Source organism: Ctenopharyngodon idella, chromosome 3, assembly GCF_019924925.1.
Source record: "Ctenopharyngodon idella isolate HZGC_01 chromosome 3, HZGC01, whole genome shotgun sequence".
NCBI lineage: Eukaryota > Metazoa > Chordata > Actinopteri > Cypriniformes > Xenocyprididae > Ctenopharyngodon > Ctenopharyngodon idella.
The window spans coordinates 55,394,260-55,421,442 of NC_067222.1; the positions used below are offsets into that span (position 1 = coordinate 55,394,260).

Genomic DNA, 27,183 nt, shown 5'->3' on the forward strand with positions numbered 1-27,183 from the left:
TAAAGAAAACCCTTTTGATGAATTACAGTGACTTTTCCCTGAATATAATTGTTTATTGTAAGTACATGAAGGGAGGTATTGACAAAATGTCACCTGTAGCATGTCAGTCTTACCAACAGGAACTAACAAGCTTTGGAATTTTAACATAACTGTTTTTAAATGTTAAACCAAAGTCATTATAATGAATACAAATTATACATTTTAACCACTTGGTGGAATTGGCAGACGTTCCCTTCATCATGCACATTGGTAGCACATCAAATAATTCACAGGTATAAATATGCAACTATAATGCACATAGGTGATTTTAATACTTCATGCCGATTGTTACATATATCTGCGTAATATTGGTGAGAGCAGCTAGACAGGTGTTCTTTGTTTCCTTAGCTGCCCTACCTGTTTACTGATATTTCTTTTATTATTCATTAGATTATGTTTGTAATATTATTTGTGAGTTATTATGCATTGTTTATTGACTATTTGATTTATTTTTCGTTAATGCAAGTAAATGAAGGCGACTGGCATCTTGGAAATTACAATAAGTGTCTGTGACTCATTCATGTGTTCGGTCTGTACCCTTTATTTAATTTATTAAATTTAACAAGCTGTTATTTTGGTCATGGGCCGTAACATCGATATACAATGTTTACATACTGTTAAAACTAATTGTGGTATAAGACTGTCGACTTTATAGAATTGTGCCAAGGAAAACTAACTTTACCAAGCTCTGAGAGCCCCCTAGTGGTCGGGAGCATTTCCGTTGTGTTGTGGCTTTATTTTGTTGTGTTGTGAACTTATGTTTGCTTTTTTAATTTCGTTGTGTTGTGCACTACTGGGTCACTATACTTTTGACAGTAAATCTAACATCAAATTATTCTTCTAGGAATCTGAGACAAGACACACCCTTTGGAGCTGAAACAGAAAAGTACACTATATTGCCAAAAGTATTGGGACACCCCTCCAAATCATTGAATTCAGGTGTTCCAATCACTTCCATGGCCACAGGTGTATAAAATCAAGCACTAGGCATGCAGACTGCTTCTACAAACATTTGTGAAAGAATGGGACGATCTCAGGAGCTCAGTGAATTCAAGCGTGGTACCGTGATAGGTTGCCACCTGTGCAATAAGTCCATTCGTGAAATTTCCTCACTACTAAATGTTCCACGGTCAACTGTTAGTGATATTATAACAAACTGGAAGCAATTGGGAACAACAGCAACTCAGCCATGAAGTGGTAGGCCACGTAAAATACTGCAACTGCAACATGTTCCTCTAGGGGGCAGTAATACCCCACTTTTTTTTGAGACTTTGCAAGATTTTTCGCAATAGTTCCATCTCAATAACACATGTTGTGCTGTAGTTTTGTGAATAAAACAATCATAAAATTGTTCTTGTAGAACCATGTAAGGACACACAGCATTTGAAGTTGACTTAGAACACTTTATTGATTTTCATTGAACGTATCCTGCTTTGAATATCAATAGCTTGCCATGTGCTACAGTTCTGTGAATAAAGCCAACCTTAAAATGTTCCTTTAGGAACCAGCAACAACACACACCTTATAGACCTGTGGTCGATCGCGATCGACTGGTAGATCTTTATCACTGTCCCAGTAGCTCCTGAAAATAATAGAAATATGAGTACAAAAATACATTACATTTCCCCAGTATTTGTACTGTATTTATGTATTTCTTTTTCTGTTATTTTTGGGAACCACTGTAAATAGCCCACATGATGTCTGAGTCTGTAAACGGATGAAGACGCTGAAGACAGACGCAAAGAGGAGAAAATTCTGTAGCAGGCAGAGCAGCTCACTGTTCATGATGCTCGAAATATAGGAAGAAAATATAAACATTGAATTGTGGGTGAGGGGTTATGTATCTCTGAAGGGAACTTACTGTCTTCAGAAGTAAGTCCTCTTACCTCCGAATAAAGTAGCTATTTGTAAGTGCAGTGCTGCTTTGTTTACAGCGGTAACCAAGGAAACGCTGTATCACTGCTCTTCCATAAGCGCCACCTGCTGTCAGAGAGTGAATCTGCGTCTCATTCAGCCTGTCTGCTGTTTTTGCTTCATGCTTTTTTTGTGTGTAGCATATAATTTCACAAAGATAAAGTCAGACCGTTCTGTTTTCTACTTTAAATCTTGAAATTAAATCTAATTCAAATCAAAAGGAACTGCTCATGCAACGTGTGTGGCATCTTTGTTTGGATTGTGATTAAAATGCAGTGGTTACCTCTAATATTTTGTTTATAATAATAATAATAATAAAATATATATCTGCAACCAGTATTAGAATCAGCCAATGTGCTTGTAAAAATAAATAAATAAATCAGAATCTGAATTGGCCATGAAAATATACTAAATACAATCTGAGCTGTCTTTTTCTATCAATTCTTCAACAGTTAGATCTTTTTCATAAAGGTCGAGGTCAGGGATCCTGGGCTTAAAAAGGTTGGTGACCATTGCTCTAGATTAAAAAAATTAGTGTAAATGTATTTTTATAACAATTTATTAGCACATTTGAATATAAATAGCATTGTTTCTACATCGCTTATGATAGAACTGCTTTCAGTTGGTTTTACTTTTAGGACCTAGTAATAGGACACACTTGGATTTGGGATTGAGCGTTTTTCCTCTTCGTTTTGTACTTTGTAGACAGTCCCTATCTGCTATGTTACATTACAAAATGTATAGAATACAATACAGCAAAGCAGATTAAACACATTAACCACATTGTTCCCTGGTTTCACAGAGAAGGCTTAAGCTAGTCCTAGACTAAAATGCATGTTTGAGCTGCTTTAACTGAAAGCAACTTGTACTGACATATCTTAAAATATATCACTGCCATTGTTTTGTCTCAAGATGCACACCAATAATGTTTTTTTCAAGTGTATGTTTATAAAAGTTACTTAAATATCCTAATTGAACTAACGCCTAATCCTGGTTTAGGCTAAGCCCTCTCTGTGAAACCAGGTCTGTGTAAAACAATTCAAACACAACCAACTTTATATCAGTGTATTGTGGAGTCAACGAACAGAAAAGAATTAAAAAAGGAAGACATTTACAGACAAATTTCTTTTATTCAAGCGGGCTGCTATAAATAGCCCTGTCTGAGAATGACGTCACATTTATTAATGATAAATGATGTTTGATGGTGGAAAGACTTTCTGAACACCAAAATGATGTGCTGCACTTTGACACAAAACACTGATGAATAATGACAGACTCATGAAATACAGTGACAGGCTTTGATCAAACTTGTCTTTCTGCAGCTCTTCATTAAAATCACACCTGTTTTGATCCTCCATTTTAATCTGGAGCGTTTCTTCACAGCAGCTGCTCTTGGTAACAGACCTGAGAGTCGATCACCGAACTGATGGAGGCTTTAAGATTCACAACTACAGATGAGATGAGATTCTGTAAGATAGGAGAAGAATCATAAATCAAGTTAAGATCTGTGAAAAATCCTAAATTAACTCGTCAGATCTGAACTTAAGACTTAAGATAGAAAGTTTCTGTAATAGATCCAGACGATTGCAAAGCATGCTGGGAAGTAAAAATCCACTGCCCAGTTTCAGTTCATGCACCACAAATGGATGAAGTAAACTTCAGTTTTACATATTTAAGTGAATTCAATTGTTTAAATAGTAAATTAGGATGGAATGTTTAGTAATTGTGTGGTTTTAACTAATTTTGATAAAGTATATTTAACAAGCAGCAAAAACAGTTTTTACAGTGTAGATTAAAAGATGGACAGATTGATTATTCCTGATTGTGATGTGTTTTATCTCCATCAGATTCCCATCGGCTCACTCTGGATCTGAACACAGTGAATAAACTCATCCGTCTGTCTGAGAGGAACAGAGTGATTACGGACACATTCCCAGAGTTTCAGTCGTATCCTGATCATCCAGACAGATTTGACGAGTGTTGTCAGGTGTTGTGTAGAGAGAGTGTGTGTGATCAACGCTGTTACTGGGAGATTGAGTGGAGTGGAGATTATGCATGTATATCAGTATCATATAAGAGCATCAGCAGGAAGGGACGGGGTCATGAGTGTGTGTTTGGACGTAATGATCAGTCCTGGTGTTTGATCTGCTCTTCCTCCAGATACTCATTCAGTCACAATAACAAAGACACTGGTCTCCCTGTAGAGTCCATCAGCAGCAGGAGAGTAGGAGTGTATGTGGATCACAGTGCAGGAACTCTGTCCTTCTACAGCGTCTCTGACACAATGAGACTCATCCACACACTCCAGACCACATTCACTCAACCGCTCTATCCTGGGTTTAGGGTTTATGATGGATCATCAGTGAAACTGTGTTGATGAATCAGATCAGACTGTAGAGAGATTCTACCCACAATGCTTTGAGCTGATGATGAATCAGTGACGGTGAGATGTTATAGAGTCTCTTCATTACATTAATACTGACACTGAAATATCATGTCAGAATAAATGTGTGTGATAAATCCTCAATTGTGTTTCAAGAAATGCTGTGAAAGACACGGCAGCAATTGCAGAGATTTACATAGTGCACAAAAGGGTAACGCTTTAGATTACAGCCCAGAAAGTACTGTGTAATTACAACGTATTTACAGCGTAACTTCCAGTAATTATAGTGCACCTATAAAGTAAGTACGTGTAAGTATAGGGGAACAATATGTAAAGTCTTGGGAATAAAGGGGTAACAACCAGGAAAATAACAAATTATTTATACTGTAAGTATTTCAGAACTAAGGGGTACTTATACTATTATGATAGACAACAATCTTACGTTTGGGAGCAATTTAGCGAGAACATACACTGCACACCTTTTTGTAATATATGCTTACAAATATGTAAAGGCTTTTTTAAAACTTACAGGGTAGGCTACTTATCAGTGAATTTATTATTTTGTTTTTATTGCAAAAGTGCACTGATTAAGTTGTTTCAAGGCAAGTAAAACTACAACTATTGCAATTTTTGTAATACTGGGGAAATATACTCTTGTTTCATGTAGTTACAGGGTAAGTACAATAAAAACACCTGTATACACACAATCTGATATCACTTGGAAACCTTTATTTGAAAAACAACTTATTTCAAAACAGATTTACAACTCTTCTTATTCGTTTCTCTTGCTTGGCTTCCTCCTCCTCTTATTCCTCTTCTTCTTTTTCTTTCCTTCAATTTTGTATGTATTAAAAGAAAATACAGTACACCCAGAAATGTCCTCACAATTTACTCATCTTTTACCCTCATGCCATCTGAGATGTATACGACTTTCCTTCTTCAGATGAACACAAACAAAGGTTTTTAGAAAAATAAATAATCTCTGGGAATGATTTATAATATAAGCTCATGTGTTCCTAAAAGTCGAAGCATCAAACAGCACATACAGTATGGAAGGCCGTAAAGACATATGTCTTTAGACGTTACAACGCACGTACGTAATTGCGGCTAAACACGTTATTTTGTGTACAGACAATATAACGTGTGTAAGCGTAATTGCATGTAGATGCGAAAACTCAAGATTTCCGCTATCAAAATAAAAGTCACATCCACTAGCACTGCAAACCCTACATTTTTTTATGTATAAAATGTATAATATATATTTAATTGTTTTAGCATAATATGTTATATCTAAAATAGTAATATCTATGTAACATCTAAAATGTAATATCTAAAATTACTAAATTATAATTATAATAATTATAGAATTAATATATTATATATAAGTCTCATGATTTTCATTTCAGTTTTCAAGGTAGGCTAATTAAATAACAGGTTTAAAATACATAAATGTTATATTTATTTCATCTTATTAATTTATTTGGTATTATTTATTTTAGCTTGTTAAAACATGGTTTGATTCAAATTGCCAATTCCATAATCAAGCTCAGATAATCGGTGTACCTTACTGTAAAGTGTGTGTGTGTGTGTGTATATATATATATATATATATATATATATATATATATAGGGCTCGACATTAAACCTTTTCATGTGCATTCTTGTCCTTTGGACAAGTAAATCTGTCATTCACTTGTCTGAGTAAAAAAATTGCTTTTTTATCTTTCAAGGGCCCCAACCAAATCTTATTAAATTAAGATTAAGAAATGTTTCATCCTTCATTTTAAACTTCTAAATTTGATCAATAAATTAAATTAGAATAATAAGACACTATAGAACTTACCTATCAAATTAAATCATTTACACTGAAAAATTACAACTGCATTAAATAATGTTATGAGATTGTTTTAAATATTTTTTGAATATACAAGAAATGTTGGAATGATACTTTTAAACATGAAACTAAACCGCAAGTAGGTGGCGCAGGTGACCATCTTAATGAGTGAGTCATTGAGTCATTCAATCAAACGATTCGTTCAAACGGATGATTCATTCAAAAATGAGGCAGTTATGAATGGGTCATTGAATCTGTGACTCAAGCGATTTGTTCAAAACACTGAATCATTCAGTAATGGAAACCATTTTGCAGCGGTCTTTGTTTGGAACTATTTTCGCTGCTGAAACAGAACAAAAAAATAGTCAATATTGCATCTAAAATGTAAGTGACTTAATTTTAACTACATGTGTATTGAACTGGTCTATGAAATCAGTGTGGTATTTAGGAAAACTATTTCACTCGTGTGATGTTGCTTAACATACACAAAGGTGTCACCAGCATAGAAATAGGGTGATATAAATGTTTAAGGTCTCTTGTTGTATTTCCAACTATGGTTTTAAGGAATGTTTTTTTTTTTTTTTTTTTTTTTTTTTTTTTTTTACACACACACACACATATATATATATATATATATAAAATATATACACACATACACACACACACACACAGAGAGATTAAAAAATGTTAGGTGCCCATGTTTATCTGATAGAAGTGAGCACATTTATGAAAAATTTGCTTGCAATTGTTCACAAAATTTCTCAAAGCCATATGGTTCCTCTCTGCCACCTGTATTTTGAAATACCTCCTCCTCCTTCATTCATAACACAACGACATTATGATGTGACCATAGATAGCACTGACATGCAACCACGTACTATGGTACGTATAGGCAGAGAAGTGCGTGACAAACAAATGTCATACCTGGCAGTTTCAACAGCCGTTTGAATGTCCATCAGTGTTTGGCGATTGTAAACCAACACCATTTCACAGCTCGTGATTAAAAGAGACACACATAAAAACATAAACTGCGTACGACAAGGAGAGCAGCAGACGGCGTGCCACACATGGCGCCATCTTGAAGACATTAATATTTTTGATAAAATCTGAGATGTCTGTTCCTCCATTGACTGTCTTTGCAACTGACACTTTGACTCTTCAAAACGATCATAAAGGGCCTGTTTACATCTGGTCACTTCGTGTGTTTCTACAGATCGGACGATTTCATTTACACTTGGCCACATAAATGTGTCTCTGCAAAACGGATATAAATCTGATCTTCAATTCCTGCACTATATGGATTACACGTCAAGGAAAGAAACCGATATGAGCTGCATTTTATTGATCATCAGCTAGCTAATTTCAGAATCAAAGACCGCAATAAGAGAGAGCAGCATCAGCACTGGTAAGATCAATGATCAATGTTTACATGCGAGTAAAAACCTAAATTGAATCTGTTCATCATATAAAGCAATCAAGTCTCCAGAAAATTTGGACTAAACTGCTAAATTCATATGGATTAGTTTTCTGATCTCTTTATAAACGTTCTGAAGAGTCAAAGTGTTCATTGCAAAGGCAGTATATGAAGGAACTGACATCTCTCAGATTTCATCAAATATATCTTAACTGTACAATGCATTATTTTATTAAACAAAACTACATGCCAAATTAAATGTTCTTCTGTACTGCAGCTGTAGAAAGGACAATTCTAGAAACTCTAGAGAAAATGGACCTGAAGATCAACCACCTGACTTCACTGGTCCAGTCTCTAGTGGGAAACAGGCGCTTTTTACCCCCAGTGGCAGTGCAAAATGATGAAGAGGATGGCATCTTTCCTCTTGCATCCACTGAGGATCTAGACCGGCTGGAGCAAAGTCTGTCAGACAGAGGGTTTCTGCAGAGAATGGTAAGAAATGGAATTGTCCACCTGCAACTACTAATGAAATGAAGTGTGTATGTTTACATGCTACTTGCCAAAAGTTTGAAATGAAGATTTTGAAAACATCAACAGTTAACCCTTGAAGATCTAGAGCATTTTTGGGGCTCCTGACTTGCACTTTTCTTTGGTTTTCTAACCCATTCTAGCAGTCAGCATCAAGTGCCATATATCATTTTTAACAGGACAACTTGAAGTTTCAGTCTAGCTCATTTAAATTCCCAATTTTACATTTATTTTGTCTGAGAATGGATCAAATTTCCAGAATTTCAAGAAAAATGCCAGCAAAAATGCGTTTTTCCACTGTAAACTCACAAAAACTCCTGAAGTTTGGATTTTTTCCTTTAAAAAGTTATATTTGGATGTTTTAGACTTCCAGAAGAAATTGTCTACATGTAACAATCCATCAGCAAGTTATAGCCATTATTCTAGGCGTTTTTGAGTGAAAACGTGCATTTTATGTACTGACAATGTAGATGTGTCCAAAAAAGTTCATGGAGTAAAAGTAATAGAAATACTGTTGTAATGATGGGTCAACAGTGTGTGGATCCATTAGCAGCTTTATTAAACACAGCAGCAGTACAAACAAGGGCAGAGCAGTACCGTAGTCAGGGACAGGCAGGGGTCGAGGCTGGCAGCAGGAATCAGAGACGGGTCACAGGCAGAGATCAAGACAGGCGGCAAACAATCACAGTCCAGGGTACAAGCAAAGTTCAGGGCAGGCGGCAGAGGGTCACAGATAATAAACAGTCCGGGTAATAACAAGATAGCAATCCACAGAATAACGCTCAGAAATGACTACCGTAGCAAATCAAGACTTCGCAAAGATGTGGTGTGTGCGCGCGTGTCTTAAATAGTGTGTGCGTGATGTGGTGCAGGTGAAAGTGCGATCAGTCCCAGGAATGAGGGCCTATGGGAAATGGAGTCCGAATGGCAGGGAGTCAATATTCCGGTGATGGCTCCCTCCGGCGGTCCGGAGGATGAGCCGTGGGAGCCATATTCACGACAACTGTTATATAATAACAGAACACTGAAGCAAAAACTTTTTTCAGAGAAATATATTATCATTTGAACATGAACAACAACAAAAGCAAACAATGTAACAAGTACTGACAACGGTCTTGTGCAAAAAAATTCAAACCGTGCAACAAAACATACTGAATGTAAATGAACAAATGGTGCAAATAATCTTTTCAAATACAAATTGAGGGAAATTTACTGAGTGCTAATGGACAAATGGTACAAATAATCTTCACAAACTACATACAAATAGAAAGAAAAAAACAAAACACTACACTGTGGCACCTTTTTTAAAATAAATAAATAAATAAATTCAACATAAATATACATACAAAATGTAAACATTAGTGCTGTCAAATTGATTAATGGTGATTAAATCGTGTGCTAATGAACAAATGGCTCAAACAATCTTCACAAACTAAATACAAATAGAAAAATATACTGAGAGCAAATGAACAGCTGGTTCAAGTAATCTTCACAAACTGCATACAAGTAGAGAACAATACGGAGTGCAAATGAACAAATGGTTCAAATAATCTTCAAAAACTAAATACAAATAGAGAAATATACTGAGTGCAAATGAACAAATGGTTCCAGTAGTTTTCCTCAAACTATATATTTACAAAATATAACAACCAAACTGCATTGCATAAAGACAGTCCTGAGATTTTATGTGCCACCTTGTGACCCCCTTCTGCTATGCCGCTGACTGAAGCAGTTTCTGTGGGCAACAAGACACAGTGCCACATCACACCGTGCACACTTCCAAATAGTGCACTTCTTGCAGAGTACGCAGGGCTGTCGTTGCTGTGTCTGCTGACCTCAGTCTCTCAAATGAGGAACTTCCCTCCTCCTCCTCACCACCATCATGATCATCCACACAGGCCAGTGACTCAGGTAAGCACTGTGGCACTCTGGGTGGCACATCACTGCCTTTAGGGACTCCACACAGCTCTGCAGACTCCTCCATGAACTGGCTGTGAGACATGGGCACCGTGTCTGATGTCTGACACATTTCTTTGTGCAAAATGTAGCTGTTGGTTGCAGCAATGTCAATGAAGTGGTACAGAAGTGTCCTGTACCATCTGTTGGACCTTTTGTGCACTGAGTAGTACTGGAGAAGCTGGTCAGAAAGATCTACCCCGCCCATGTATCTGTTGTAGTCAACCACACAGCGAGGTGCTGTGATGCTTTTTTTCTGCCACCTCTCGTTTTCCTTGCTGTGCATGTTTCTGGTGACAGTGTCTCCATCAAAAGCTTGGTGTATGGTGGAGCACACTGACACTTCTCTCGTGTCCATCCATTTCACGAACAACAGTTCTTAATGTCTGATCCATCGGATTGAACCCCTGGGGCTCTGTGATGTCAGGACATTGTTCTTTGTTTTGGGTACATTCTTGCGTGAATCACGGAACGTACCACATGCTACAAAGCCATTGGCATACAAGTCTTCAAAAAGCTTTGGACTTGTATAGAAATGATCAACATATAAGTGATAACCTCTGCCCAAGAATGATGGATCCATGAGGCCGCTGATGACATCAAGTGAGAGACCCTGCCCTGAAATGAAACGGTCTTTCCAGTGTAAATGGAAAAATCGCAGGTGTACCCATTGCTAGAGTCCGCAAGCACAAACAGCTTCACACCCCACTTTGTTGGCTTGGCAGGAAGAATTTTGTGCCCTCTGCTGGTGTTCCGGACCCTCCTGTAGACATCCTTCAGCCCCAGTTTCTGCAGGAAGCATACTGATCTAACACTTGATGGCTGCTCTGTTAAAGTCTTCGTCGTCAGTTAGGAACCTGGGTGTGCTCTTTGATACCAATCTTTCATTTGAAGGCCATGTTTCTAGCATCTGTAAAACCGCATTCTTCCATCTTAGAAATATATCTAAACTACGACATATGCTCTCAATGACAAATGCAGAACAGTTAGTTCATGCGTTCATGACCTCAAGGCTAGATTACTGTAACGCTCTACTGGGTGGTTGTTCTGCTCGCCTGATAAATAAACTACAGCTCGTACAAAATGCAGCAGCTAGAGTTCTTACTAGAACCAGGAAGTATGACCATATTAGCCCAGTTCTGTCAACACTGCATTGGCTTCCTGTTAAACATCGTATAGATTTTAAAATCTTGCTAATTACTTACAAAGCACTAAATGGTTTAGCTCCCCAGTACCTGAGCGAGCTCCTAATTCATTATAGTCCTTCACGTCTATTGCGATCTCAGAATTCAGGCCAGCTGATAATACCTAGAATATCAAAATCAACTGCAGGTGGTAGATCCTTCTCCTATTTGGCACCTAAACTCTGGAACAATCTTCCTAGCATTGTTCGGGAAGCAGACACACTCTGTCAGTTTAAATCTAGACTAAAAACGCATCTCTTTAACCTGGCATACACATAACACATTACCAATTTATATTTTCAAATCCGTTAAAGGATTATTAGGCTGCATAAATTAGGTCAGCCGGAACCGGGAACACTTCCTATAACACCTGATGTACTCGTTACATCAGAAGAAGAATGGCATCTACGCTAATATTAGTCTTTCTGTTTATCCCGAGGTTCACCGTAGTCAACCGGATCCGGGCCGTATCCAGGTGAGACCAAGGACCTGCACCTTGACACGACCACAACGCAGCCCTGAAGTGTCAGCAGAGATTGAGTCAACTAGATCATCCATTGTGAGGGCCTCATCGACACGACAGCCACGACACAGTTCCTCAACAACCGTCCATACTGGCGTGATCCTCAATACGATCCTCAATTGGATGGAACTGAAATAAATACTTTTAATGTTGCGATCCTATTGGACTTATGATAGCAACCTGAATTGTAACAAAGCACTGTTGGCCAGAGGAGAACTGGCACCCCGACTAAGCCTGGTTTCTCCCAAGGTTTTTTTTCTCCATTTTAACACCAATTTGCCACTTAATGTCACCTGATGGAGTTTGGGTTCCTTGCCGCTGTCGCCTCTGGCTTGCTTAGTTGGGGACACTTGACATTTGACTTGACATTTGATATTCAACAGTGCTTTGATCTGCCTGCATTGACACTATTCTTTAAGAGCTGCTGTGCAGCCAAACAATGTACCAGTTATCAATGTAAAGCTGCTTTGACACAATCTACATTGTAAAAAGCGCTATATAAATAAAGGTGACTTGACTTGACTTGACTGATGGGGACTGGAGGCAGTGCATCTCCTCTCCCATCCTCTGGACTACAATAAAAAGGGAAGAAAACATACTATATATAAAATATATAATAACTGTTACTTTCAGTTAAAACAGCTCAAACGCACACCATACTGACTCCTGGTACCGTATATACCTTATTAGCTACGCATAACACAACAGGTACAAGTTGCTCTATACCATATATAACCTAACAGATTCTCAAACTATCATTACAGCTGGGAGCAGGATGTGCAACCATGTGGTTGCTTTGCTGTACCAGACAGCCCATTACACTGAATGTGGAATGTCTGTCATCCCTCCTGTCCTTTCATGCACCCAAACGGAACAGAAGTGGCATAAACCACGAACAATGGTTTGGAATCAATGAAATATGTGGCACAATGTTTGTTTTGTTATTGTCTGTTGCTGTGGACTTAAAGGGATAGTTCACCCAAAAATGAACATTATCCCATGATTTACTCACCCGTAAGCCATCCTAAGTGTATATGATTTTCTTCTTTCAGATGAACACAATTGAAGTTATAAAATATTTATCTTTGCTCTTCCAAGCTTTATAATGGTAGTAAACGGGATGAGATTTTGAAGTTTAAAAAAAGTCCATCCATCATAAAATGACTCCACACAGCCTCAGGGGGTTGATTAAGGCCTTCTGATGTGAACCGATGGGTTTGTGTAAGAAAAATATCCATGTTTAAAGCTTTATAAAGCAAAACATCCAGCTTCCGGTGGAGCGTGACCTACAAAGAATGCATAACACCTCTTGCAGTTTAAACTGCGATGGAAGGTCGCGCTCCGCTGGAAGCTGGACGTTTTGCATAAACCCCCCAGACCTGTGTGGAGCAGTTTTACTACAGATAAATTGACTTTTTTGAGCTTCAAAATTTAATTCAACCCCCAAATCACTGCTATTATAAAGCTTGGAAGAGCCAGGATAAATTTTATTATAACTCTGATTGTGTTTGTCTGAAAGAAGAAAATCATATACACCTAGGATAGCTTGAGGGTGAGTAAATCATGGGATAATTTTCTCTTTTTTTGGTGAACTAACCCTTTAATGTCATCTCATAAATAGGGAGTGAAGCCAGGACCGGTGAATGCTATGGTGGTGGTGAAGCCCAAACCAGGTGCTAATTCAGCAAGTGGAATAAGGTATGCAGAGTCAGTGTAAACTAATAAATATTAGCAACATAGGGAATTTTAACAAAGCTGTGACCGACCTGAGAGGCTATATTACATTAAGTACACAATAAGCAAACATGATTATTGATTGCCTGACAATGTTATTCCAGATCTGCACTATACAAGGCCTACAGCGGTGAGCTGCCAGACCAATGAACCCTGAACCCTAAAGCTGCCTATGCTGATTTCAATCCAGACTCCCTTCCCCTTATCTGCACAATGAATGTCTCACCTGACAAGCCACTTGTGGACTCCATCTACCATCCAAGCTGGTCGTATCCTATCGTATCAGCATCCACCACCTACACCCGATGGGGTTATCACCCATAAGGACGCACCCCCATTTCCAAAAGTGCCACTAGAGGGCTACCAGTTAAAGCCAACAGATTGTACACATGTGCCAACAAACCAGGAACAGCTGCATCTCAATTCACTGTCTGTGACTTTGTCACAGTCACACCTCATAGAAGAAGCAACAAGAATCCAAAGTGCAGTACCTGAATGGCATTCACTGAGGAAGGAGAGGGTGACTGCTTCAAATTTCAGGGAAGTTAGCCACGTTAGAGGTCCAAATGCTGCAGAAAACCTAGCTGAGAGGATCATCCGAGGGATGCGACAAACAGCACACATGAAGAGGGGACTGGATATGGAGGCAGGTGCCTTAAACGACTATGCAACTCTGAAAAACCTAAACTTGAGGAAATGTGGACTGGTGATTCATCCAGATGCACCTTGGCTGGGTGCGTCACCTGATGGGCTGGTATATGACCCGCTTGAGAGACCATCATTTGGCTTGGTTGAACTAAAATGCCCAAATGCACCAAGCTACATTGACTGCAGGTACCTCAAAGCTGACCACGGCATATATAAATTGAAGGAAAGCCATCCATATTATTCGCAAGTGCAGGGGCAGTTGCTTATCACGGGTATGGAATGGTGTGACTTTGTTGTCTGTGCCCATGATGATATGTTTGTGCAGCGCATTTACAGAGACATACCTGCCAAAATACCTCTCTATGCACAAGTAAAAGAGGAGGCACAGTGCTGAGGAAATGAAGACATGAATTATACATGATTTTACAAATGTGGTGTTTTATTTTGTCAGATCTGTTTAAAGTATTTGTTTCAAAGTTCTATAGTTGTTGACAATTTCATTTCAAATTATGTACAGTATTTACAGTGAAATGGCATCTGATGCACAGAAGCCAATGGCACATGCTGCTGGGCATGTGCCACCATCGTGTAACACTGACACTGAGTCACAGAACATGTTGCAGTATGTCATGACGCTTCCAGTAGCGACTGACAGATGACTTGAGCAGCTATACTAAATTAGGCTATTTATTTAGGATTTAAGTCACTATTATGACAGTATAGATGCTCAAGTCATCGGTCAGTTGCTACTGGAAGCATCATGACATATGGCAACATGTTCTGTGACTCAGTGTCAGTGTTACATGACAGTGGCACATGTCACCATCCACTGATGCATGCCAATGAAGAACGGAAGTGCAACTAAGCATAGCGACATTTCTGCCTGTCTGATTCTGCTTCTACAGCATTAGCAATCCCTGGCCCACCCTTTAACTAAGGGCCCATTTTGGTAGTTAACCAAGAGACAGGCTACTGTATAAAGTTGGTTAATGCTGCCTGTGAGTGAAAGAGGGATCATGGTGTTGAATATCTTGTGCTCTTTCACCCTTCGAATGAGTCTCTCAACATGGACTCTCAGTCTTGCTATCGACTGGGTTTTCCTGAGCTCTGGCCTAGACAGTTGTGCTCTCTTTGACAAGAACGTAGGTATGTGTATTTTGCAGGGGATGAAGTCTTCCACTAGGAAACCTTTATCGACCATTATAGCCATTGTTGGTTTTAGGAGAGACACGATACTCGACTGCTTAAGAATTTCTTTATCACTGATGGCGCCCTCATAGAGGGATGACACAAAAGTAAGAGCACCGTGAGGGGCAATTCCAATCAGCCCTTTGAAGGTGCAGTGTGACTTGTAGGTCGAGAATACCTCGCTCTGGAGGAGAAGAGAGTTTGGTGTTTGGCACCGCAGTCCATAGAGGAAGTTAGCCCATGTGTTGATGATGCAGCTTACAGTTGACTGGTGGATTCTGAATCTGTGTGCCAGATCCTTCTGCATCAGACCCAGTGACAGGTATGTCATAAACAGGAAAAATTCATCAATGGGTTGAAGTGACTGTGAAAAAGAGAAAATTATTTATTACTATTACTAAAACATAACTAAAACAGCAAGTTTTGTAAAACGAAAGATCTTATTCACGCAAAAAATGAAAATTATGTCATTTACTCACCCTCATGTTGTTCAAAACCTGTATGAGTTTCTTTGTTCTGCTGAACACAAAAGATTATATTTTGAAAAAGCTGATAACCCAACAGCTGTTGGAACCCATTGAATTTTATAAAAGGGGGAAAAAACATTATGGAAGTCAGTGGGTGCCGTCAACTCTCTGGTTACCAACATTCCTTAAAATATCTACTTTTGTGTTGATCAGAACAAAGAAACTCATACAGGTTTGGAGCAACATGAGGGTGAGCAAACATTGACAGAATTTTCATTTAATATTAAATGCTTCATTATATATTTACTGTTGCATTGGCAGTGTGAGGAACTTCATCTGATACAGCTGCAGTTTGAGCTCTTGTCACCCGTACAATCTTGCCTGTTGCTGGTTCTATCTGCCTCCAAAAGGCCATCAAGTGGGCGTGAGTCGCAAACCTGTGGGACATATTTCCTTTGATATGTTAAATGTCCAAAGAACAGGGGTCCTTAATTCTGGACCTCGAGATCCACTTTTCTGCAGTTTTGCTCAACCCCAATCAAACACACCAGAACAAGCTAATCAAGACCTTCATGACTACTACAACGTTACAGGTAGGTGTGTTTAATCCAGGTTAAGGCTAAACTTTGCAGGAAAGTGTATCTTGAGGTTGATGACTTTAATTGACTTAGTTGACTTTAATTTCTAGCTATTCTTAACAGCCTGGGTAATTTTATATTAACCTGATAAACACTTAACACATTGTCTGCTTACCTTGTGTAAAACCAAATGTCATCATCGGAGGCCGCAAACCGCTCCAAACAGAACTTGCTGTTGAGGGTTATCTCCTCTATTTGTTTTCGGAGCTTTGTTATTTCCACACGTAGATCTTCAGTGTGCTCCAGGGACAAATCCAAGGCAGCAGGCTCAGCAGTGGAGCAGTAGTCATGGTCGTAAGATTCCGCATCCATAGAGGGGGCATCACCAGTGTGCAATGTGTCTGTGTTTAATCGCGTTATCCTTTCCCAAACTCCGGTCCGTGGGGCTGGAAGAGTGAAGTTATTCCACTGAAAAAGCACCGGGACAGCGCCATTCTTCAGACGTCTGCGTCCTGCTGGAGTTTGAGGCTCAATGAGGTCTGCACTTTGGAAATGTCGGCTGCACACTCTTGTCTGGCTTGTAACTGTAAAACTGTCGCGTTGTATGTTAACTATCCACCTCTTCTGTGTTTCCTTATCTTTGGGAAATGTGTGAAAACTGAGAAACCTGTTAAATGTAGCAGATGCAGTACACTGCGGCACACAGCAGTGGTAGCTAGAAGTGCTGTCCTCCCGTCTTTGAAAAGATACTTTTATACGTTTAGATGTCATTATGATATAAAATAATATATATAAAATAAACAAATGTATATATCTATATAAAATGAAGCATCAACAAAATAAGCTCTAGCTGTTTTGGTGACTAGCGTTCCTTTAATGGCATAGCACTCTACGATCGGCGGAAGTATTCGAGCATTCTAAGATTTCACCGGAAGTACGTCACGCGCCGCCGTGCATAGAGCCCATTGAGAATGACTGACAGCCGCAGCGGAGGGAGGCATTTACGTCAACTTTAATTTAACGACTTAAATATTTATCTGTACCTCAAATTAAACTATGGAATGGCTTCAGAACACTTGGAATATAGTGCACAGAAACTTTCTGATGCTTTTTAATGTTTTTGTGCCTTTTGTGGAGCCTAACAATAACACAGACTATGTATTACAGCCATATACTGATACGCACAGTATCGGATTTGGATCGGTCCCGTCCGGCCGATACCCGATCCGGCAAAAATGGCAGTATCGGAGCCGATACCCGATCTGAATATCGGATCGGTGCATCCCTAATTGTATGTCATAGTCATAACAGTTTTCAGATGAGTTATTTTAAAAAAATGCTTTTGTGTGTGTATTAAAGTTTTAAGTGGTTTAAAGTGTTTTATATTTTTATACATGTCTATAAATTAAAGCCGTTTTATGAAAAACAACTTTTTAATTAAATCAATTATGTGGATACATTTCTTGTGAAGTAAAAATGTATGTTAAAAATGAACTTTACTGTCAGGAAGTGGAAAAAGGGCAGACTCTGACTTTATTTATTTATTTTTTACTTAATTTATTTATTAATTAATTTATTTATCCATGTAGATGATTTATTTATTGAAAGTGAAAGATTTTATGTTTAAAGTGTTGGTCTCAGCATTGAAGGAAGGTAGACAGAGGGTCTTGTGTCCTCTGTTGAAGCTGTATTCTATACTATAACATATGGTAACAATTCAACATCCGTGCCGCGAGAAAAAGTGGTGGGGACAAAATCGACCCTGGCAAAAAGTGGTGGGGACATGATCCCACCCGTCCCACCCGCAAATTACGCCTATGGTGCCCCCAGTTTTCTTAAACGTACTTGAATTATTTAAACCATTAATAGATAATTAATTGGCGGAGCATTGCACTGCCTGTGCACAGCTAATCATAAGGTGTGTGCTCGACTTGATCAGTTTCTGACTTAAGCAGTGTGTGCCATCAAAGTACCGCGGAAGCGATTCACGAACAGTCGTCACAGTTTCTCCAGGGCTGCACGAGCTCTGACGACGACCACAGTTAATCCGTGCGTTTCATGTTTATTCTGACACGTTCAGTTCCACTAATGCTCACAAAACCTGCTTTTACTAAAAACTCTATTCATTTAACATTAATGCCATAGCATATTGTCAAGCCATTTAATAAAACTGATACATGAAAGTGGGCAAAAGAGGCACATTATTATCACTTTTCCAACATTATTCTTAAAGTAATGTAAATTATGTTTTCAACAATAGCTGTAGCTCGATGAGCGTGAGACTCCTGGCCTGCGGTTGTGTCCCAGACGGAATTAAATAATTTGTGAATCTTTGTAAATATTCGTGGCTTAAACAGCGGGAAAATTTACTGTGATGCAGTTCTGTGGATGTTTTGCCCAGGCAGGGTTATTATAGTTAATTAAATAGCGCACATTTATGCCAAGCAATTGCTAATTGAGTTGATGAATTATGATTGTCTACTTTATGGTCTTTAATAAAATACGTTTTAGACCAGTGGTCTCAAACTCAATTCCTGGAGGGCCACAGCTCTGCAGAGTTTAGCTCCAATCAGCTCCAGCTCTCACCTGTTTGGAAGTTTCTAGTAATCCTGAAGACCTTGATTAGCTGGATCAGGTGTGTTTGATTAGGGTTGGAGCAAAACTCTGCAGAGCTGTGGCCCTCCAGGAATTAAGTTTGAGACCACTGTTTTAGACGGTTGTAAAAATGCACATGTACTGAGCTGTGTGACTATACAATCATGTTAACAGAATGGTTCTTGAGAGGTTGTTGTTGATTGTACTATGTAACTGTTTGCAGCTGGTCCAAACAATTCTGCAGGCTAAAACTGGTGGGGATGCAATCTTCAGAGAGTACCAAAAAAACCAAAAGCTCGACTGACAGAACCAGGAGGAAGATGATCAGGATTCTTACTGCAGATATGAGATACCTCTCAGTGACACACCTAAGAACTGTTTATTTTGTTTTATTTTGTTATTTTGTACTGTTTATTGATCCAAGACTCAGTGATTCTCTGAAAGTCTTTAATGTCAATGAACTAATTTATTACAAACCTTTTGATTTAGAGATGTCATATGGGCCTGCTAATTTCTTTTGGTTTGTTGTACCTTACTGCAATCTTGTTCAAATCGGTTCTTAAATCTGTTTATTCATGTCTAGATAAATTTGATGAATTTGTGTTTTAAGTTTTAAATTTATGTGCAACACCTCATTAATGTGATTAATTTACCTTTTGCCATTAATTGACCTTTTTAAAGAAGCCACATTTTGCCATGTTAAATAAATACTTGAATTTTTACATCTATCGAAAGAGTCTTGATTTGTTTGATCATGTATAATACCACTCTAAAACAGTGTTAAAAAAAAAAAAAAAAAAAAAAAACTGAAAAGAACACTTTGTTATTAACACTTTCAGTGTAATCCAAATTAATTAAAACAACACTAAAGGTGTCAAAACAACCATAGTGTAAAACTAATACAACAATATAAAGTGTAAAACTTTACACTCATGGTGTAATTTTGTTGCACTATATAGTGCTTTTTTTAACACTGTAAATTCAACACTACAAACAGTGTACTTTTTACACTAAATAGAATGGGACCATATATGATCCGAAGTAGTGTTAAAATTAACACTTTAAGTGTTAATTTGACACTGCCTTTTTTACAGTGTAATTAGTGAATGCAAAAAAGCTCCTGTTTGAGTATTTGTCACATATTTAGATCATATGAGTTCAGCAATATCACACAAGTTATGATTGCTGTTTTTGTCCCATAGCCTAACAAGAGCAAATGCAATACAGATTTTGAAGGGTCATGAACTGCGTTGTTTTATAATGTTTCCAAAGGTGCACTTATAATGTTAGTATGCTTTTTACATCCAAAATTGTCATAATTTATAAATAAAAGGCATTTTTCCTACCCACACAGGCAGGCAGGGCGGGCAAAAATAACATGCTCAGGACTCCTGCAGGGGAACCACAAAAGAGGAGACTAGACACAACAAACTGAGGAGAGAGAACATGGGGAGAAACAGGAAAAGAATTGAGGAGAACAGCAGCTGGGACAAACTAACTTCTAATACAAGAGGGAGTGGTCAAGATAAACATGAGTGCACATGACAGATAGACACATACAAATCAATACAGTTCAATGATATCTTCAAGTGTCTATAGAAATACAGTAAAACTATTTCAAATCTTCTTTAATGGTTTAGTGCAAAACTACTTAAATTTATTCAACTGAATGAAAAAGTTTATAAGGCTCCCACGTGTCCTTCCACTTTACTCCACTGGAAAACAAAATAAATTATTTTCACACTAAGAGACATTATAAAAACAAGATGCAAGTAAAACTGCATTTAAGTATACTTGTGTAAAACAGTTTTATTTACAGCTTAACTAGAAAACTTCGCACACAAAGCTTTTTTCAATATAAATCAATATCAATATAAAAAGTACATACCAGCCAGAACACGGCTGCCAGCGCACTTTTGTCTCTTTTCCCCCTGACATTAAGCGAATGACATTAACTTTTTTTCTAGAAATTTAAATGTCTCAAGCTGTCTCAAAGAAATTCTAATTCAAGCTGAATAAAATAAATACATAGATGTAGAATGATGGAAATAAATCTGACATTCACATGCACTGTAAAAAAAAATGTTCAGAGAACTCAAAATTATTGTAGACACCAATTACCTCAAAAAATTTAAGTAAAGCAAATTAAATCTTTTAAGTAAAGAATAATTATAAATAACAATTAAGTCAAACTGATTTTTTTATTTTTTTTATTTAAGTCCACTGTACTTAAAACTATTGTTTACCATACGTAATGTTTCTTATTTTTTTAATTATTTTGATGCAGTGGTTATAAAACCCAATGAATTCAGAATACTCAAAACATTTAAGTAAAAGATTATTTTAGTAGACCCTAAAAAATATTATTTTATACAATACAAATTTGGTAATTACAATTTAATTTAAATAACAACTAATCTTTATGGTTAAGTGTTAGTTAGCACCAGAATGCACTAATGTAACCATCAAAGAGACTATCACTATTTACTTGAATGAACTGTTAATCAACATGCAGTATATATAGCCTTGAAGTTTCACAGCCCATCTTGACCTAATCACAGACATACTCTTCACCACGAAGATCAATTATTTAACAGACTTTAACTGCAGCGTACCCAGTTTTTATAAGTTAATAGTACTGTTCAGGTTTACAGTGTGTGTCACATTTCTTATTGTGTGTTAATAGTTAAAAAGACCAAGACAATCTTACAATGTATTTTAAGTATTCAAATGCAGTTTAATGGTACATTGCAAAAACTAAACACTGTTGAATGAACAGTTCAGTGTACATATGGCCCCGAACTATAGATGATGACTGACCCATCCACTGGAGTAAGGATCAAAGTAACAACATCCTCTCCACCAGTGCTGCCACTGGGATCATCCCCCTTATGAAAGACTGTGGCATCTACTCCATCGCTGGCACCACGATCTTCCCCGCTGGACGACATGCTGTGGTTACTCTCAACTCCACTGTCCAGGGCAGAATATTTCACTGGAAAATAAGCAGCTGGAGTGTCTATTTCTACAGTAAAACAAGCCTGATATTGACATGACCTGAAAGGCTGCTCTGTAAGAAAGGAGCCATTGCTCCAAATGTCATACAGATAACTGCACAACTCTACATTGACTGGCTGACATTCACTAAGGTGAAACAAATGAGAAATCTCTAGCAGCACAGTTACCTTTTAGAAGACTTGTAAAAATGTTCTTTATTGTGTCAATGGACACCTCCTCTGGGGATAAAAAGGAATTAGCTGTGATCCCGTCAGTTGTGAAGGACCCGGACACATTCCTCTTCCCCAACAGAAGAAGAGGATTCATCCCTAAGGCATGCATTTTGTGAATCTGTAATCACATGGGAAAAAACATTACTCAGACATTAATAGGAAAATGCTGAATGTAAAATATTACTTTTAATAAAATTAATAAGGCAGTGTAAATCTTTTTTTTTTGGCAGAAGCAATTATAAGCAAAATATAAAGACGCTATTTGTTTCATCACACGCACAAATACATACACATGTGCACACACTTAAAGGGATACTTCACCTAAAAATGAAGATTCTGTCATTTACTCACCCTCAAGATCCTGTGATAAACAACAAGCACACATTTTTACATGAGCAAACATGAAGTCATTCACTGCAATGTTGTTTTTATGCTTCTAAAAAGTAGCATAGACCAATACGATTCCCATGCTGGTAAACGCTGCTGGTGTGGTGCTGTGGTTTGAAACACGTCATAAATTGGTTAGAAACAGGTCGAAGTTGGTCCAAGCTGTTTCAAGAAGGTCATAAACTGATCAAAGCTGGTCCAAGAAGGAAATGAGCTGATCTAAGCAAATCCAAGCCTGGACCTGCTGGTCATTGGAAGATGAACTCAGACTCAGACTTGTGGCAAATATGTATGTACTTGTAAATATCACCATTTAGTACAGTAAAACATTATCCTCTCTGACGTAATCTGATCTCATAAAACATCTTAATTACAGTTTTTTCCAACTGCTTATACACAAAATCTGTTCATGTCACACGATTTTTGACAAAAATCTGTTTTCAATTGCATAAAATACTTTTTTAAAACACTACACACAATTCTCTACCTAAAACACAACAATCTAACAGCAGTTGACTTGCTTTCATTTTCCAAACACAACCAATCAAAATGCTACACTTATTCACCAGGTCACACACACACACACACACACACTTCAAAAAGTGAAAAACATTCACATCTCCAAAAGATTATTACACACTGAAAAATTAAAAACAGTTACTAAATTTACCGAGAGTTATTATTATAGTTAAAATTAAAACCTGGAAAAAAGATTTCCTCCTGCAATGATGTCTGAATGAATGGGTTAACAATTGCTTTTAGTTTGAAATATAAAACACCCAAAATGTGAACATATAAGTAAAAGAATATTAATTTTAACAAAGTCAATGCATAAGGGATTTGTTGTGTGGACATGTGCAGACATGTTGGGGTTTCCATGTTTTATGCAGGGATTACATAGACTTTTTTCTGTATAATCTGCCCCTATCTATCACAGTAAACTTTCTTCATTTTTATCATTTAAAAAGTTGTTTTGCAAATGGGTATACATTTTGCTAGTTAAATAAAAAATATAAAGACCAATAAACCTGGAAAAAAATCTCCTCCTGCAGTGATGTCTGAAAGAAAGGGCTTACATTTGCTTTGAGTTTATACCAGAGCTCATCAACTGGCGACACATTTAAATTGAGCGTTGTTACTTTAAGATCGGAGCCCTCCAATGCATTATTGTTTAGCCAATCCGATTTGTTCCCTGCCAGAAGACGTTTAAAAAATTACAAGAACCAATTTCCAGTCATCATCTGCGTATTTTTGCTAGATGAATGAGAAAAATATCAAGAATGAAATATGTCACTCTCTACCTTTAGGTAGAGAAAAACTGACAGTGAAAACAGACAGTTTTGTGCAGAATGGACAGAAAAATACCTGTTTCTACCCGTTTCACTGAAACTAGTATGTTTGATATGCAGTGAGTGTATCGCTGTAACAAAGGAGTACAACTTGAGAAGACACTTCAAAACCAAACATGCAAACTTTGACACTCACTATCCTTCTGGCTCTGATGCTCGTCAACATAAAGTGGAAAGTCTTACTGCTGACTATGAGCAAAGACGGACCATCATGTTTTGATCGAGTACTGGGCATGAGAAGGCCACAGCAGCCTCTCTCCGTGCAGCATGGATCCTCGGGAAGAAAAAAAAAAAGTTTACTGATTTGGAGAATGTGAAAGATTGCATGCTAGCCGTTGAACAGGAAATTGTGACTGAGGATAAAACCAGAAACAACATAATTGCATCTATTCAGAAAATTCCCATGTCTGAAACATCAGCCAAACGAAGAGTTGAAATACTGTCAAATGATGTTTTTGAAACTCTTTTAGAACAATTAAAAAAGGCAGAGGTAATGTCATTAGCTGTGGATGAATCTACCGATGGTAGAGATGTGGGACAGCTGTGTCTCTATGTGAGATTTTTTGATGGGCTGTGCTTTCGGGAGGAACTGCTGGGATTAATTCCACTGGAGGGACATGCAAGTGGAAATTTCATTTCCATACCAATACAAATGATTTCCATCACCTTTCCCAACACAACAGTCACTCTGCTATTACCTACAAGGTATGGAATATACAAACCTGATTCCAAAAAAGTTGGGACACTGTACAAATTGTGAATAAAAAAGGAATGCAATAATTTACAAATCTCATAAACTTTTATTTTATTCACAATAGAATATAGATAACATATCAAATGTTGAAAGTGAGACATTTTGAAATGTCATGCCAAATATTGGCTCATTTTGGATTTCATGAGAGCTACACATTCCAAAAAAGTTGGGACAGGTAGCAATAAGAGGCCGGAAAAGTTAAATGTACATATAAGGAACAGCTGGAGGACCAATTTGCAACTTATTAGGTCAATTGGCAACATGATTGGGTATAAAAAGAGCCTCTCAGAGTGGCAGTGTCTCTGCAGAGGATCACCAATTCCCCCAATGCTGCGGCGAAAAATAGTGGAGCAATATCAGAAAGGAGTTTCTCAGAGAAAAACTGCAAAGAGTTTGAAGTTATCATCATCTACGGTGCATAATATCATCCAAAGATTCAGAGAATCTGGAACAATCTCTGTGCGTAAGGGTCAAGGCCGGAAAACCATACTGGATGCCCGTGATCTTCGGGCCCTTAGACGGCACTGCATCACATACAGGAATGCTACTGTAATGGAAATCACAACATGGGCTCAGGAATACTTCCAGAAAACATTGTCGGTGAACACGATCCACCGTGCCATTCGCCGTTGCCGGCTAAAACTCTATAGGTCAAAAAAGAAGCCATATCTAAACATGATCCAGAAGCGCAGGCGTTTTCTCTGGGCCAAGGCTCATTTAAAATGGACTGTGGCAAAGTGGAAAACTGTTCTGTGGTCAGACGAATCAAAATTTGAAGTTCTTTTTGGAAAACTGGGACGCCATGTCATCCAGACTAAAGAGGACAAGGACAACCCAAGTTGTTATCAGCGCTCAGTTCAGAAGCCTGCATCTCTGATGGTATGGGGTTGCATGAGTGCGTGTGGCATGGGCAGCTTACACATCTGGAAAGGCACCATCAATGCTGAAAGGTATATCCAAGTTCTAGAACAACATATGCTCCCATCCAGACGTCGTCTCTTTCAGGGAAGACCTTGCATTTTCCAACATGACAATGCCAGACCACATACTGCATCAATTACAACATCATGGCTGCGTAGAAGAAGGATCCGGGTACTGAAATGGCCAGCCTGCAGTCCAGATCTTTCACCCATAGAAAACATTTGGCGCATCATAAAGAGGAAGATGCAGCAAAGAAGACCTAAGACAGTTGAGCAACTAGAAGCCTGTATTAGACAAGAATGGGACAACATTCCTATTCCTAAACTTGAGCAACTTGTCTCCTCAGTCCCCAGACGTTTGCAGACTGTTATAAAAAGAAGAGGGGATGCCACACAGTGGTAAACATGGCCTTGTCCCAACTTTTTTGAGATGTGTTGATACCATGAAATTTAAAATCAACTTATTTTTCCCTTAAAATGATACATTTTCTCAGTTTAAACATTTGATATGTCATCTATGTTGTATTCTGAGCAAAATATTGAAATTTGAAACTTCCACATCATTGCATTCCTTTTTTATTCACAATTTGTACAGTGTCCCAACTTTTTTGGAATCGGGTTTGTAAATACATGCATCACTTTAATGTAATACAAAGTCTTTACAATATTTGTAATGTCTCCATAAATTGTGATGTCCATGCAGCCACCGATGACCTTAGACAAACTGTGCCGGACACGCTGCGATCTTTCCCCATACAATAATGTGATTGAGAATGAATATGAGTTCCCCATCTCCAGCTGACTGACAGCACGATCAAACAGACATTCGTTATATAAATGAGAAATGGTTTGATTTCTTTTAAGTTGCATTATAAAATAAGAATACAATGTTAAGAAGACATCAAACATATTAGGGTTCTAATTCATTTTTTTCATTCATTCATTTTTTAACTTTTTATTAGTGTTTCCCAAGTATCAGTTTATAGCATTACGAGCTCTGAATGTTCTGGATTTTTTGGGGGGGATGTCTGTTGCATTGTTCAGGGACAGGTGTGAATGGTCTTGAATATGAACCTGTAAGTGCTCTGAGGGGAAGCATGTGTTCCTTTAGTATAAGTAGAGCGCATAATAGGCCAGACAGACAGTATTGTTTGAATGTAGTAGTGGAATTTTGATTATCATTTGCATTGAAATTATAATACTTTGATGGATAATACTTAGATCTCTACCCTCGACACATGGTCTACCACCCTGTCTATTCTTTTATAGAATATCTTTTATCTACTACAATATAAGACCCATATGTATTATTCACTTATTTATTTTTTTACTTTTTCCATTTCAGAATGCCAAGATGTCATCAGACCACCCCCCACTGGATGTACGCAAAGACATGATTGCACATTTCCCAGTAAAGACGAAGAGAGGACGCTGCAATAAATGCTTATTCATAAAAAATATGATTGTGTGATTATTACTCATGATATATATACTGTTATGGGGCTAAGTAAGCAATCAACCCTGCAAATGAATGCTTAAATGCTCTGTATATCTGTTC

The 27,183-nt window shown here is 37.8% G+C and overlaps 2 protein-coding genes and 1 long non-coding RNA gene across 12 annotated transcripts in view; 2 read left to right on the forward strand and 1 right to left on the reverse strand.

Moving 5' to 3' along the window:
- The window catches only part of LOC127508751 (NACHT, LRR and PYD domains-containing protein 3-like), a 360,258-nt gene that overhangs the window by 50,401 nt on the left and 282,674 nt on the right, over window positions 1-27,183 (forward strand). The window contains exons 9-10 of one of the 10 annotated variants that reach the window (XR_007928910.1): window positions 3,801-4,396; window positions 7,862-12,297. The exons of 3 other annotated variants lie outside the window; for them this stretch is intronic. Coding sequence is in view for 4 of the 7 variants with exons in the window: in XM_051887100.1 (XP_051743060.1) it covers window positions 3,801-4,330 (530 nt within the window). In the remaining 3 variants the exon portion in view is untranslated. Of the gene's footprint in view, window positions 1-3,336; window positions 3,451-3,800; window positions 5,201-7,861; window positions 12,298-27,183 lie in introns of those variants that run through there. 6 more of the 10 variants (XR_007928913.1, XR_007928912.1, XM_051887101.1 and 3 more) reach the window with 6 other exon arrangements.
- LOC127508966 (uncharacterized) lies at window positions 13,309-19,345 on the forward strand. Its single transcript, XR_007929045.1, has 4 exons — window positions 13,309-13,473; window positions 13,614-15,667; window positions 16,134-16,927; window positions 19,209-19,345. It is a non-coding gene; the product is annotated as an uncharacterized LOC127508966 (long non-coding RNA).
- LOC127508816 (uncharacterized) lies at window positions 15,065-17,161 on the reverse strand. Its single transcript, XM_051887194.1, has 3 exons — window positions 16,566-17,161; window positions 16,120-16,249; window positions 15,065-15,709 (listed from the first exon to the last, which is right to left on the reverse strand). The coding sequence occupies exons 1-3, from the start codon at window positions 17,159-17,161 to the stop codon at window positions 15,065-15,067; spliced, it is 1,371 nt and encodes a 456-aa protein (XP_051743154.1).